The following is a 14,192-nucleotide window of genomic DNA, read 5'->3' on the forward strand; positions in this document are numbered from 1 at the left end:
CACTGGGTGTTGCATTTATCAATCATACCTTACATTAGGTTGAGGTAAGTGGTTTTCTAGTGTGGTGAAAAATAGTTTATTACAAGTTTGGCAAGCAGACTTAAATGATCATTTCAGGGGGAGGTGGTAGGAAATAGTGTAGCTTTAACCAGGCATTCAAAAATAGCTCTAAACAAAATCAGCTGTGACTTGCACTGACAGGAAGTTTCAATTTTGTTTTATTATGTTCCAGTGTTTACATTGAGATTGCTTATAAATGAAACTTAATATAAAACCTAATTTTAGCTTTTTTCCCATATAGTATGTTTCCCTCACTCTTGTGTCAATCAGCATCTTGTGTGTTGTCAGATCCTGGGCAATGAAAGGCATTTTTATTTAACATTTTGAACACTAGCCTTCACAGTAAAAAATCTCATTGTCCCTCTGCCCAAGCTGTTATCTCCAAGCTGGTATCTGATTTCACAAGTATCAGCCACTCTCCAGTTTTTTGCCCATGTTGGCTGAATGGGGAGAGGGCGATATCGTAGCTAAGCCTTTCCCACTTGACATCCACAGACGTGTATTTCTAGTAGGAGTTGCTGGGTCACATATATGGGACCATATAGGATCACTGCCTGATTATTATCCCCATAACCAAGTGTACTGAGGTAAAAAGTAGCAGCTTCACCCACAAATATATCAATAAAGTGAATTTGTAAATCCAAACTGGATTCCTGAAAGGAGAGAGGGTAGTAATTTGTTAGAGGATAGTCAGAAATTGATAGAACTGTTAACAAGTACCTGATAGAAAACAGAAAAATATTAGGGAAGAGGCAAATTCTAAATAGTTAAAAGTGAGGTGAAAGAAATAATAAATAAAATGGTGGTATTAGAGAAGTTAAAGACTCAAGGGGGATAGAGTCCTGGGACCTGGCAGGATGTATCTGAGAGCCCTGAGGCAAGTTGGGGAAGGAGTAATGGAGGAAATTATGAGCTGGAACACAGACTTTTGTGTTGACTACAGGAAAGTGAATTTTGTCACCAAGAGGGATTTGTTTCTTATTCCGCGTGTGGAGGATTGGCTTGAGAAGGTGGGACAGTCTAAATTCATAACAAAAATAGACTTGCTAAAAGGCAAGTACCTTCTTCAAAGGGGATGAAAGGAAGGTCAGCATTTGTAAGGCCAAATGGACTTTTATCAATTGGAATGAAGGAAGCACCCTGAAAGTTTCAAAGACTAACTAATGAAATTACTCATGGACTAAATCACTGTGCTGTATACACTGACAACTCTGTAGTGTTTAGTCAAAGTTGGGAGGAGCACTTACAACTCCTAAAAGAACTGTTTGAATGCTTAAGAAAAGCCAGCTTGGTTATGAATTTTGAAAAAAGCATGTTTGCCAAAGTCCAAATCTTGAAATTAGGTAAAAAACATTGACAAAGGGTCATCTGGACTCGAAACGTCAGCTCTTTTCTCTCCTTACAGATGCTGCCAGACATGCTAAGATTTTCCAGCATGTTCTCTTTTGGCTTGAAATTAGGTCACATTGTGGGAAATGCTGAGATGGCTTCATGAAATGCAAAAATAAAGGCCATTTGGGATGTTCCAGAACCCATGACAAAAAAAGGGATGAGTAGATTTTACCATAAGTTTGTACCAAAACTTAGCAGGGTGGTGGCGCCATTAATAGATCTCTTAAAGAAGAGTAAGAAACTTGGCTGGACAGTACACTGCCAAACTGCATTTTGACATTTGAAAACAGTACTAACAACAGCGCCAGTGTTAGCCACACCAAATTTTGACAAACAGTTTAAGATGGCTGTGGATGCTAATGATATTGGTGGGGATGGGATTGGGGGTGGGGGCTGGCTGTGTTGTCGCAAGAGGATGCCACTGGAATTGAAAAGCCTGCAGGATGTTTGTCAAGGAAATTAAATTCTCAACAACAAGAGTATTCCACTATTGAAGAGGAAACCTTGGGGGCGATCTTACCATCGCATCCCGCTGGCTGATGGGAGGGGTGAGCTGGTAACATCGCGCGAGAGCCGAGAAATCAGGTTTGTGCCGGTTTCTCGCCTGTTGTGATCTTATCAGCACTGGATATCCAGTGAAGTCAGCCTGCCCATTTCAGGCGCGAGGTTGAATAAATTATTTAAATTGAATTTCTATATAATTTAAATGTAATGAGCAAGTCTGCAATATTATCGTCCAGACTCACTTGCCTCTTTGGCCTCTCCAGGAGAGGTTCTCTCCGGCAAGAATCACAGTTGGTCCTCAGCAACGGGGACCAAACATGATTGCCTCGCCGGTAGAACCGGAGGTCATTGAGGCCCCCCCACCCCACACTCCCCCTCCCCCGGAGGTCGGGGCAAGAGGGCTTGCCCCTTGGGTAGTGCCATCCTGGCATCTTGGCAGTGCCAGCTTGGGACCCTGTCACTGCCCACTGGGTACCAGGCAGTGCCAAGGGGGGGCAGGGCCTAATGGGTGGCAGGGTCAGGCCAGGGCGTCCGATCGGCACTGGGGTGGGGGGACCCGCTGCCACTTAGCATCTGCAATTGGTGGTGCGAGGGAGGGGAAATCATTCTGGGCAGGGGGGTTGCGGTAGGCCACGGGGCCCTACGGTAGCTGGTGGGAGGCCTGCTTTAGGCCATGGAGGCTGGCTGAGAGTAGCAGAGGCTAAGTGACAGGTCTGTTTGCTCTGAGAGCAGAAGGACCTGTGTATGCAGGCGCAGCTCACAGCCAGCATTCTGACGATTTAAGCCCCACCCCCGCCCCCTACAGGCAAGAAATGGATTTTACTTTTTTTTTCTAAGTGCATAAGATTGCAGATTTAGGCTCACCCAAAAAACGGATCAGAAACTCGCCCGTTTTCACGCTTGTCCTGGACTTAGAATTTTTTCATAAGATCGTTCCCCCCTTCCCCCCCCACTTGAGTTTGCTATCGGCATTACAGCACTTCGAGATTTATGTTGCTGGTAATACAATAGAAACAGTTGTGTATTTGGACCTTAACCGTTGAAATTTCTGGAAACGTTTTGGAATCAGAACACCAGATTATTTTGATACAGTTTATTCCTTCAATCATTTTATAACTTGAAAATCATTCACGTGGCTGGGAGAAAGGACATCATTGCTGATACACTGATGTAGATCTTATTTGTAAACACTTGGGATATATTTCATGTTAATGCATGTTTTTGATGTTTGTAATTTTGGATAAGATAGAACTGGTAAGAAATAGTTGAGAAATTGAATCGTCTTTTAATTATGACCCTTCGTTTCTGAAAAATAGAGGGAGGTGTTAGGAAATTGGAATGAAATAAAAAATAAAGAATTAGATTTTAAAAAAACTGATGGGGATTTAGCTATATTGAGGACTTGCGAGATGCAGATTAGCCTAGCAGCCGGGTGAAACAGATACCTTGTTAAGCAAAATGGAGACAGCAGTCAAGGGACCTAGCTCATACTGACACCCAGTTGCAAAGCAAGGCTCTCAGAAAATCAAGCTGTTTTACAGGAAAGAAGGAGTTTGGGAGATTTTCTGGCCTCCCCACTGCATTTTTCCCATGGCAGGAGGTGGCATGTCATTCACCAACGGTGGAAACTTCTGGTCCCGCCGCTGTCAATGGAATTTCCCACTGCTGGGAAACCCACGCTGGGGGTGCACCATCAGCAGAACCAGAAATTCCCACCACATGAATAGCAGGAAAATTTTAGCCAACAAGTCTGTCTGTGTAAGATCCCATTAGTTATACTCTAAACCAGAAGAAAGGTCCCCAAAATAAAGTTATGGGTCCTGTGTGGTAAATAATTGCTGGATTCGGCTCATAGTGTGGGATGCCGTTTTAGGGAAGGTGTATTCTCGGAGTTTAGGAAAGTAGATAGATTTGGATTGGGGGAAATTTAAGCATACTGTCTGGGTAGCCATTATTGTAGTTAATTATAAATGTTCTTTAGTTTTGCCTTTCTTGTTGTGTGTTTTAAAGTTTAATACACCTTTTGTTATTTAAATAATTTACAGTAAGATTCCTCAATGGGTTTCTATCTTAACTGAAGAAAGCCTGGTTAAATTGGCTCCATCCTAAAAATAACTATTGGATCCGGAAAGGTATCCAAGAGAAAGGGAACTTTGTTGAATGAAACCTGTTGCTACCAAGTTGAATAAAGACATGGAGCCAGTCATCCTTCCTCACCCAGGTTTATAACATTTTGGGGGTACCCAGCCAGATGATGACTCATCAAAGGGTCACATCTGAATCAACAACTTTTGGGGAACCTCACCTAGGGCTGGTCACAACAGATGAAAGCTGGGTGATGTGAATGACTAGAGAGATTTGGGTGTTCAGGTTCACGAGCCTTTAAAACAGATCTCAAGTAGAAAAGCTCATAATAAAATCTAATGGAATACTGAGTTTTATGGAAACAGGTATAGAATATAAAAATTGAGATGTAATGGAGAAGTTATAGAAAACCCTTGTGAAGCTACAGTTGTGAGTACTATGTGCAGCTCTGGGATCCACAGTCTAAGAAGATTTCAGACAACAAAGAAGCTACAGTGTAGATTTACTGGTACAATAAATATAAAATTAGGGCAGGTTTTTGTTAGAATAGAGAAAATTAAGGGGTGATTTGATAGAGGTGTTTAAATTTGAAGAGATGGGATAGCATTGATAGGAATACATTGCCCCTATTCTTTGAAGGGTCTAGAACAACGGAACATACATATAATTTAGAAGAGATAAGACAGAGGCCAGTGAAATCTTGTTACACAGATGGAAGGAATGCATTACCATTGTCAATGCCTGAAACACAAATCACGTCAACAATTTTAAAAATGGCTATTCAGTTGGATAAAAGAAAGAGGTACAGATTAAATGGTGACAAAGTAGTCACATGGGATTTGGACGATTACTTATGTGAAGAAAAACAACATGGGTTAGTTAAGCCAAATAAATTGGGCTTATTTTCAAATTGTAATTTTGATGTAATCCATTGCAATTTAGGAATTCTGGTACACTCAATAATTAACATGTCAAACTAATGCAGAGCAGTATAAAGAGTTACATTTATGTAGCACCTTTCACAGCCACAAAATGTCCCAAAGCAGTTCATAGCCAATTAAATGTTTTTGGAATATAGTCACTGTGGCAATATAGGAAAATATAATCAATAAAGCCTCTTGACCCTGTGATCATCTTTGTTCTGTCCAACTGCCCACTTGACATCAAGTCATTGATATGTAATTATTTCCTTCAATTGAATATCACAAAGATCAAAACCATTGTTTTCAGACCCCACTAAAAATTCTTGCTCTCTTGTCATTGATTCCATCCTCCTCTTCAAATACTATTAGAACAAGCATTCAATTTGTCCCTGTAGTTGAACTTCAAACTTCACATACTGTTCGTCAATAAGGTCTCTTAGTTCCACATCAACAAAATTGTTCACCTTTGCCCCCACCTTGACCTCCCCTCTGTTGAATGTCTTGCCCATGTTTTGTTACCTCCAGGCCTGATTAATCTGATGCTCTCCTTGCTGATTTCCAATTTTCTATCTTCATTAACTCCAACTTGTATAAAAGGTTGCTTCGTAACCCATCTCATATTAAGTTATGCTTGACTATCATCACCGGCCTGTCTAAGCTTTGTGTCCTCCAACACATTAAAATTAAAAGTTTCATCCTCTTCTTCAAAATGCTGGTCTGCTTTCATTACCTTATCTGAAACCTTTATGCCTTACATACACTTTGGTCCTTTGACTCCAGCCTTTTATAAAGTACCCTCTCCCTTGGTTTCACTGTGGGAGGTAGAGTCTTACCCTTTGGAATCTCCTTCCAAAATGCATCAAAACTTGCCATTATGACCAAATTTCCAGTCACTCTTGTTAATCTCTCCTGCTACAGTCCTCATCTACGTCCTTATGCATTTTAGACACCTTGAAACCTTTTTATGTCAAGGATATTAGATAAATGAAAGTTGTTGTATGAGACTGACTTCTGAACTTAAGACAGCTGCGCTAGAAGGAAAAATGAACTTATCTGAAATTTACTCTTAACATTTGATATATAGCAATAAGTGGTTGACTTTGTAAAATGCTAACTAACATACTATATGGATAGGGTGAATAGTTGGTTCATATGAAAGCTCACTTCTGTAGTAAGCATGGGAAAAGATTATTGCCAAAAAAACCTGGCTGTCAATGTTTGCAGAAAACTGAGTTACTTCTGGCTAAAGCAATTTGAGCATCATTACGTAGTATTTTCAGGGGATAAATTTTGCATGAAATACAACATTTTCCTGAAAGGAGTACATGAAATCAGCAGATATATGGACCTGAATTTTCCGCCCATTCACACCAGTAAGTTTCTCTGGTGCCACTGCAGCCTTCCTCACTTGCAGTGGTGGCAGGGCGTGAACAGCTAGAAAATTCCCCCCATGATCTGTGCCATGTTAAACATACTTTGAAATATCAATAACTCACCTTGTTTTTTCACAATGATTGCGGGATTTACACTCTGTGGTCTGCAGCATTTGCCCTGTTGTCAACATGTGACTTTCTTTCAGTGTTTTATATTGTTTGCGAGCTAGATATCCTCTGACACCTGTAAAAGGTCATGTACAAAAATAAAACTAATTTTCTAGGAACATGTGGTTAGTAAGATAATGTAGTATAAGGGTCTGGCACATACCAGGTTAATGTTGGACTAAGTGCAATACCACCCACACACAGATGTAAGAAGGCACATGACCCAGACCTAGCGTCGGTGTAGTGTTGAGCAGAAGCACATGCAGACTTAGTCATGGAGATAACTCCTTGCCTGTGCCCTTTATTGTATATATGTATATAGTTAGAAGTAATTAATAAAGACTCACTGTTAGCCGACTAAAGAGTAGTTTAAGAAACATCATTCTGTAAACAACACCATCCCAGCATGGTGGCAGAAGATGATCAAAACTCTCAACTTTACTAAAATGCTGAAAGACGAAGAAAAAGCAAAAACTTCAACAGAAATTCTAACCTGAGAGCAGCTCCCAACAGAAGCTGAACACATTGAGGAAATTTGCCAGAAAGTACTCGGAAAGTTGAGGTCAGATGTTTACTGCAGCAAAAAACTATTGGAAGTCTAGCTTCAGAACACAGAGCTCACAGAGCCTGCACCTGTGAGCTAAATCTTTTTAAGTTCCAGACTGTAGCAAGTCCTGAGAACCCTTTCACTAATGCAGCTTCAAAAGTGTCACTTGAATGAATCCTATCGCTAAAACCCCATTTCCCAGTTGGAGCCCCAAATACTCAAAGATCAAAAACAAAATTAAATCTCTCACGAATGTTGCAATTGTCCAACTAGAAAAGCAGCAAACTTACATTTAAATTTGAACACCTCGTTACTTGCAAAAACAAACTGGGCAAAAGGAGTTAGCAGATAGCTGGCCAAGAAAGCCATTGTTAAAAACTTTCGTTCAAGAAGTGCCCAATTTCTATGTTGGCTATTTGCATAAATAGGCATATTCAAAGTGTAACCAATTTCAAGTATGGGCAACAATTGCCAACATTGCTTTCATCAACTATGTCCACCAGAGCTCTCCAAGGAGGAAAACGGCATATCAAACAGACAGATCAAGATATCCAAGTGGTAATCTGGGTACTCTTGTCTGCAAGTGTGACCAAACATCTGTGGAAATACATAGCAAATGTCACTTTGGCGACACCGTTGGCAGAATCTCTTCTTCCCAATGATGGCTGTACCAGCAGACCTCCAGGTGATATCACAATGAGACTTGAACATCTTGCTAACCCTTATGCAAGAAAGTTGTTCAGAAATCTTCCAAACATAGCACATCATTTTTTGCACGATTTGGCGTAAGAAAAGGCATGCCCGAGTAATCGGGGTCGCATGTTCAGGCTAATCTAAAGAAAATACCACTAACTATTTCAGTGCGACTTGGCAAGTCCACCTGGGAATGACAGCGCTAACCTACCTTTTTAGAGTTTGGATCAGCAGAGAGGGAAATGTTGAGCTTTTTCATCTGTCACAAGGACTACAATGCAGCACATGACTTGCACACGTGGAGCGACAATAATAGATGTGAGTACTAACTTAGAGGATGCTATTGTCGAGTGCTAATTATACTGTGGATTAGCATCCTAATACATTAAATGTAATTTACTTAAGATGTGGCTACATATACCAGCCAGAACAGTTCTTTCCACATTGTCATCTCCTATTCTACTAATTAATGACAGTAAACTGGAAGATTCAATAAAAGGCTTCACTGTGTAACCAGCCATGGCAAACCCTGCCATGAACATGAACGCCCCCACAGTAGTTTCATTAATGTTTATACGAGACGTTGAAAAAATGTTTGATAATATTACATTAAAATAGACATGAAACAAGAAATTAGTTTGGTGCAAACTGAGAGAACTGCCAGATCAAGTTGCTCTCTATCTCAAAGATTTCAATGTTGAAAAGGAATATTAATGACCAAGGTTTTGCACTTACAATTTTCTCATTTTTAAAGCGGCAGTGACATGGTATTGAAAGTTATATAAAGCAAGATGTTGATATGTTGATTTTCATACAGAATTAATAATTAATTGGCTTTGTTAACTGCCTTTTAATCGAATATGACCTAGAAATTTCACTCCATCTTTGCTGTGACTTTAGTGCAAAATAACTTTATTGGCAGCCATGAATGCCGATTCCCTGCCCCAAAACTCATCTCCCCAAATTAACTTGCGCTTTTTGGCCCTTCCCCTGATCTGCCCATGAAGTCCCGAGTGAGCTCATTTACATCTATCATAAGTCTTCTGCGTTTACAAATGCAATGCACTAGGGGCAAGTTAGAATGTGAATTAAAAACTACAGCTGTTGCCAGAATAAGCCGAGAAAATCGGAAGTGAGCCTATTTGTGAGCCTGAAAAGTGGAGAGTTTCAATAGCATTTTTTTGCAACTGGGAATTGCTTTTGGCATTTTGTTTTGGCATTTGGAACAGAACTGGACTTGCTTCAGACTGCTTCTTTAATTGCAAGACCATCAGAGAGTTTGGATCCCACAGCCACCACCCCCTCCAATCACAATAAGAGATTCTAAGGTATGTCAATCCCTTTGTATGCCAAATTTTGAAGGAGGAGCAGAACAGCATTGAACAAATGAGAGTTGGGCAGCATTTAAGGAATAAGGACCCCACTTGATATTACTTCCCCTCATAGAATACACAGATAACATATGTTATGAGGACTTACTGAGGAGCAGTGTATAAACAAAATAAACTTCATTAGAGAGGTACTGGGGTGATCTGCCACAAACAGCACGAGTTACAGAGATGCCCGTGCTACTCTCTCTGACTATGAAGTCAATATTGGTGCATTGTGTAATTTCAGACCATCATGGGGGAATTCATGTAATATCAGCCAGGAAGTAGTATGCATACTCTTTGCCAGGAGACTGACACACTTCAAATGAGATTTGGGGAATTCATCACAATTCTCATCACAGAAGGGCAGCTGAAAAAAAGGCCTCTTAATGCATGAGACTCACTACAATGAGGCTCATGCATCAACACAAACATTGGTTGAGCAGATGATTAGCTTGGGGTGCATTCTGATTGCACTCATCCTCCCCTGTGTGAGGATTTTCAGCCCTCATGAGGCTGGGCTGGACTCTGGGGTGGTTCTGGCAGATTGGAAAATAGCAAATGTGACGCCACTGTTTAAAAAAGATTTACAAAAGGTGGGTAAATATAGGCCGGTTAGCTTAACGTCTGTAGTGGGGAAATACTTGAATCTATCATCAAGGAAGAAATAGCAAGACATTTGGACAGAAATTGTCCCATTGGGCAGATGCAGCATGGGTTCATGAAAGGTTTAGCTAATTTACTGGAATTGTTTGACAACATTACGAGCGTGGTGGACAACGGGAAATTTGTGCATGTGATGTATCTGGATTTCCAGAAGGCATTCGACAAGGTGCCGTACAAAAGTCTGCTGCATAAGATAAAGGTGCACTTCATTATGGATAATGTATTAGCATGGATAGAGGATTGGTTAACTAACAGAAAGCAAAGACTGGAGATAAATGGGTGTTTTTCTCGTTGGCAATCAGTGACTAGTGGTGTGCCTCAGGGATTAGTGTTGGGACTGCAATTGTTTACAATTTACATAGATGATTTGGAGTTGGGGATCAAGTATAGTGTGTCAAAGTTCACAGATGACACTAAGATGAGTGGTAGAGCAAAGTGTGCAGGGGACACTGAAAGTCTGCAGAGAGAGTGGGCAAGGGTCTGGCAGATGGATTACGATGTTGGTAAGCATGAGGTTATCCATTTTAGTAGGAATAACAGCAAAATGGACTATTATTTAAATGGTAAAAAATTGCAGCATGCTGCTGTGCAGAGGGACCTTGATATCCTTGTGCATGAATTGTAAGAAGTTGGTTTGCACATGCAGCAGGTAATTAAGAAGGCAAATTGAATTTTGTCCTTCATTGCTAGAGGCATGGAGTTTAAAAACACGGTAGTTATGTTGCAGCTGTATAAGGTGCTGGTGAGGCCACACTTGGAGTACTGTGTACAGTTTTGGTCTCCTTTCTTGAGAAAGGATGTACTGGACGGGGTGCAGAGGCGATTCACTAGATTGATTCCAGAGTTGAGAGGGTCGGCAGACTGAGTAGACTGGGACTACACTCATTGGAATTTAGAAGAATGAGAGGGGATCTAATGGAAACATATAAAATTATGAAGGGAATAAATAAGATAGAAGTAGGGAGGTTGTTTCCACTGGTGGGTGAAACTAAAACTAGGGGGCGTAGCCTCAAAATAAGGGGAGCACATTTAGGACTGAGTTGAGGAGGAACTTCTTCACCCAAAAGGTTATGAATCTGTGGAATTCCCTGCCCAGTGACGCAGTTGAGGCTACCTCGTTGAATGTCTTTCAGGCAAAGATAGATAGATTTTTGAGCAGTAAAGGAATTAAGAGTTATGGTGAGCGGGCCGGTAAGTGGAGCTGAGTCCACAAAAAAATCAGCCATGATCTTATTGAATGGCAGAGCAGGCGCGAGGGGTCAGATGGCCTACTCCTGCTCCTTGTTCTTATGTTCTGGTGCATGGAAATGAAGAAAGAAATGATGAAGGGGATGAGTTTAAGTGATTTGAGACAGAGGAACACGGGCCAGGGGTCTCTTCACCATTTACATCTTCTTCGTTTACTTTTCTTGTCTTTGCCACCATCATCAGAATTCATAAAGAAACATTTGTCTCTGATCCTCCTTTTCCTCATCTTCTTCCTATGCCCTTCTTTGCAGTAGTGGATCTGCAAGAAAGGACAGTACAATCTAGGAGTGGATGAGCACTATCCTTTTGGGAGTTAGGAATATGGCAAGTGAGTGAAAACCTGTGACTGGGTAGTTCTTTACCTGGATAACACAATGACAGTGTCGGTATTCAGTTATCAACCCGTCATTGGAACTATGGCCCCAATACCATCATCTCCCATGGCAAGATCCATCTTGCCACAAACTCCACAGCCATGCAAGTGGTGAATTGTTTTAGATTAGGGATGTCCTTCTAGGGCCTGTCTCTTGCAAGTATGATGCACCATCTTCTTCTGCAGCAATTAGAGTAAGTTAAGTGAAGACTGGCAATTGAAGAGCTTATGCAAAGGGAGAGTTGGCGTAAGAGATGTGCTGCTTTTATCCTGGTTAAAAGGAGAGAAGAGCTTTTAGGGTTGTGCAGGGAAGTACCCATACCATGAGATCTTGATTTAGTGAGCACTCCCCGTCCCACCAAATTAAGAATTTTACCACAGATACCCAACACTCTGTTTCTTCAGTTATATTTTGTCCAGTGTTGTTTACAGACTGGATTAAGTGGAACCGTGGCATCTTCTCTGCCTCTATGTTGCGTCATGCTATCCCTCTCTGCCTGCCCCATTTTTCTGTGTTAGATACCTTTTTAAATGGCACAAAAACATACGTGTAAAATCCAGTCGAGCTAGCTAAGTCTCCCTGAGCCAAGCACTGTTCCTTACTACCTTGCTGCCCCCTAAACTGTCGCTATGATTCTCAACCAGAACTGGCAATTCAAGCATTCTAATTTTCATGCATTCCAGCATATTACTCCAGTTTTATGAGTATTTCTGCAAATCATATATAGATATGCAAATAAGCTCATCCACGAAAATCTGATGTAAACATATCTCCAGGCCATCGGTTGGTGCAACTCATTTTCTATTTGACTAAAATGGTACAATTCAGTGTTCGGATTTTCTTAGGCTAATGACTTCATTTAGAATATTCATTCAATAACTCAATTTATTGGCGGCACGGTAGCACAGTGGTTAGCACTGCTGCTTCACAGCTCCAGGGTTCCGGGTTCGATTCCCGGCTCGGGTCACTGTCTGTGTGGAGTTTGCACATTCTCCTCGTGTCTGCGTGGGTTTCCTCCGGGTGCTCCGGTTTCCTCCCACAGTCCAAAGATGTGCGGGTTAGGTGGATTGGCCAGGTTAAAATAAATTGCCCCTTAGAGTCCTGGGATGCGTAGGTTAGAGGGATTAGCGGGTAAAATATGTGGGGGTAGGGCTTGGGTGGGATTGTGGTCGGTGCAGACTCGATGGGCCGAATGGCCTCCTTCTGCACTGTAGGGTTTCTATGATTCTATGAATTTGAACTTGCCTACTTCTCAAAGTAAAAAGGAATAAACAGGGAATCTATTCCAAATAGAACTGATTTGAGTCGAGTTTTATTGCCATTTCAACCAGCAAAAGTTGTTTGAAAAACAGTTTAGTGCAGTATTATTTAAGTTTACTTAATAGTGTCATAAGTAGGCTTACATTAACACTGCAATGAAGTTACTGTGAAAATCCCCTAGTCGCCACAGGCGTCATACAAAGATAATGGGATGCCCTCATGGGGGTTAAAATTTTTAAAGATAAATTTAGTTCCATTCTGTTTCTTTCATTACTTTGTTACTTTTTTCCCTATTTAATTACTGTGACAGTTTTTCTTTAAATTGGGGTCAGAGAGCAGCCTTCCCGTGGAATTATCAATGCATAATTACATAATTATCTCAGTTTTTAAATGATAAAATGGTAATTCAGACACTGAAAGAAGCAGTGTTCTGTGACGAATGCAACAGGAGGCACTGAAAAATATTCACCGTAAAATTGGTGAGAAATGTGATGTATAAAATAAATGCATTATTTTACATCCGATATTTATGATTGCTTTGTAGTTGCAAACTCTCAGTAAACATCCACATTTAAATTGTGTGACTTTTTTTAAAAAAAGCTCTAATTACAATTATAATTAAAAGCTCCCATCTCCACTCCACTGTGAAGGTAAGATATTCAATAAATCCAGCATAAGTACCAGATTTACATCTCCTGTCATTTTCTGTGGCGGCAAAAACTCAGTACATGTGTGGACTGGTAATTTAATATTGTCCAGGGCATGAACTAATTCAGTACAGCAGTAAGTATAAATAGAAGGAAATTACATTCAGTTGGAATAAAGTTAATCCATATTATTGAATGTTGATCTGATGCAGAGCTGTAGTGCAAAGATAGTTTTAGGTTTGTTTAATCCTCTTTGTAAAAGTGCAAACTATTATATCTGGAAGAAACAACTATCCCCTAAATAGAGTATTGTTATCTTTTTATCTGCTTTTGATGCATCAATGGATAGGGAATAGACTAGGCCAACTGAGACCTTTGGGCCATCAGCTCCTGTACTTGAAAGAAACGTGTTTATTTTTAAAATGCTAATGTAGTCTACCTCAAAGCAATAGCTGTAACAAATGAACAAAATAAACAAGTCACGAGTTTTCCATGAGGAGCTACTTTTCCCTACTCTCTCCACCTGTGAGCATCTGCTGTCAGGATCACTAAGCAACATCATATATGCAAAATTAATAAAGTTACTTACAAATCAAAGTAGGCAGGCTAAAGAGATCAAGAATTATTCAGTTTAATCTTCTTTTCCACACTGTTTGGACTAATGATAAGGTCATTTACAAAAAAATATTTCAGTGCCTTTGAAATGTTTGTTCTTGTAGACAGGGCTCAGCCTGGAGGAGGGCCATGGATAACAATTAGATTGGCCTTCTTACACTACCCTCACAGTATTTGGCATTGGTTCTGATGAAAGAAAGCCTACTAAGGTTAATATCCCCACTTTGATCTCTGTTGAAGCGTACCAGAAAGAATTAATTTACATTT

At 40.5% G+C, this 14,192-nt stretch overlaps 1 protein-coding gene across 1 annotated transcript in view; it reads right to left on the reverse strand.

The window, feature by feature from the left end:
- myo3b (myosin IIIB) overlaps positions 1–14,192 on the reverse strand; it is a 548,412-nt gene that overhangs the window by 126,416 nt on the left and 407,804 nt on the right. The window contains exon 27 of the mRNA XM_078227705.1: positions 6,461–6,581. Coding sequence (XP_078083831.1) covers positions 6,461–6,581 — 121 coding nt within the window. The remainder of the gene's footprint in view (positions 1–6,460; positions 6,582–14,192) is intronic.

The sequence above is a fragment of the Mustelus asterias genome, chromosome 14, assembly GCF_964213995.1.
Source record: "Mustelus asterias chromosome 14, sMusAst1.hap1.1, whole genome shotgun sequence".
NCBI classification, from domain to species: Eukaryota; Metazoa; Chordata; class Chondrichthyes; order Carcharhiniformes; family Triakidae; genus Mustelus; species Mustelus asterias.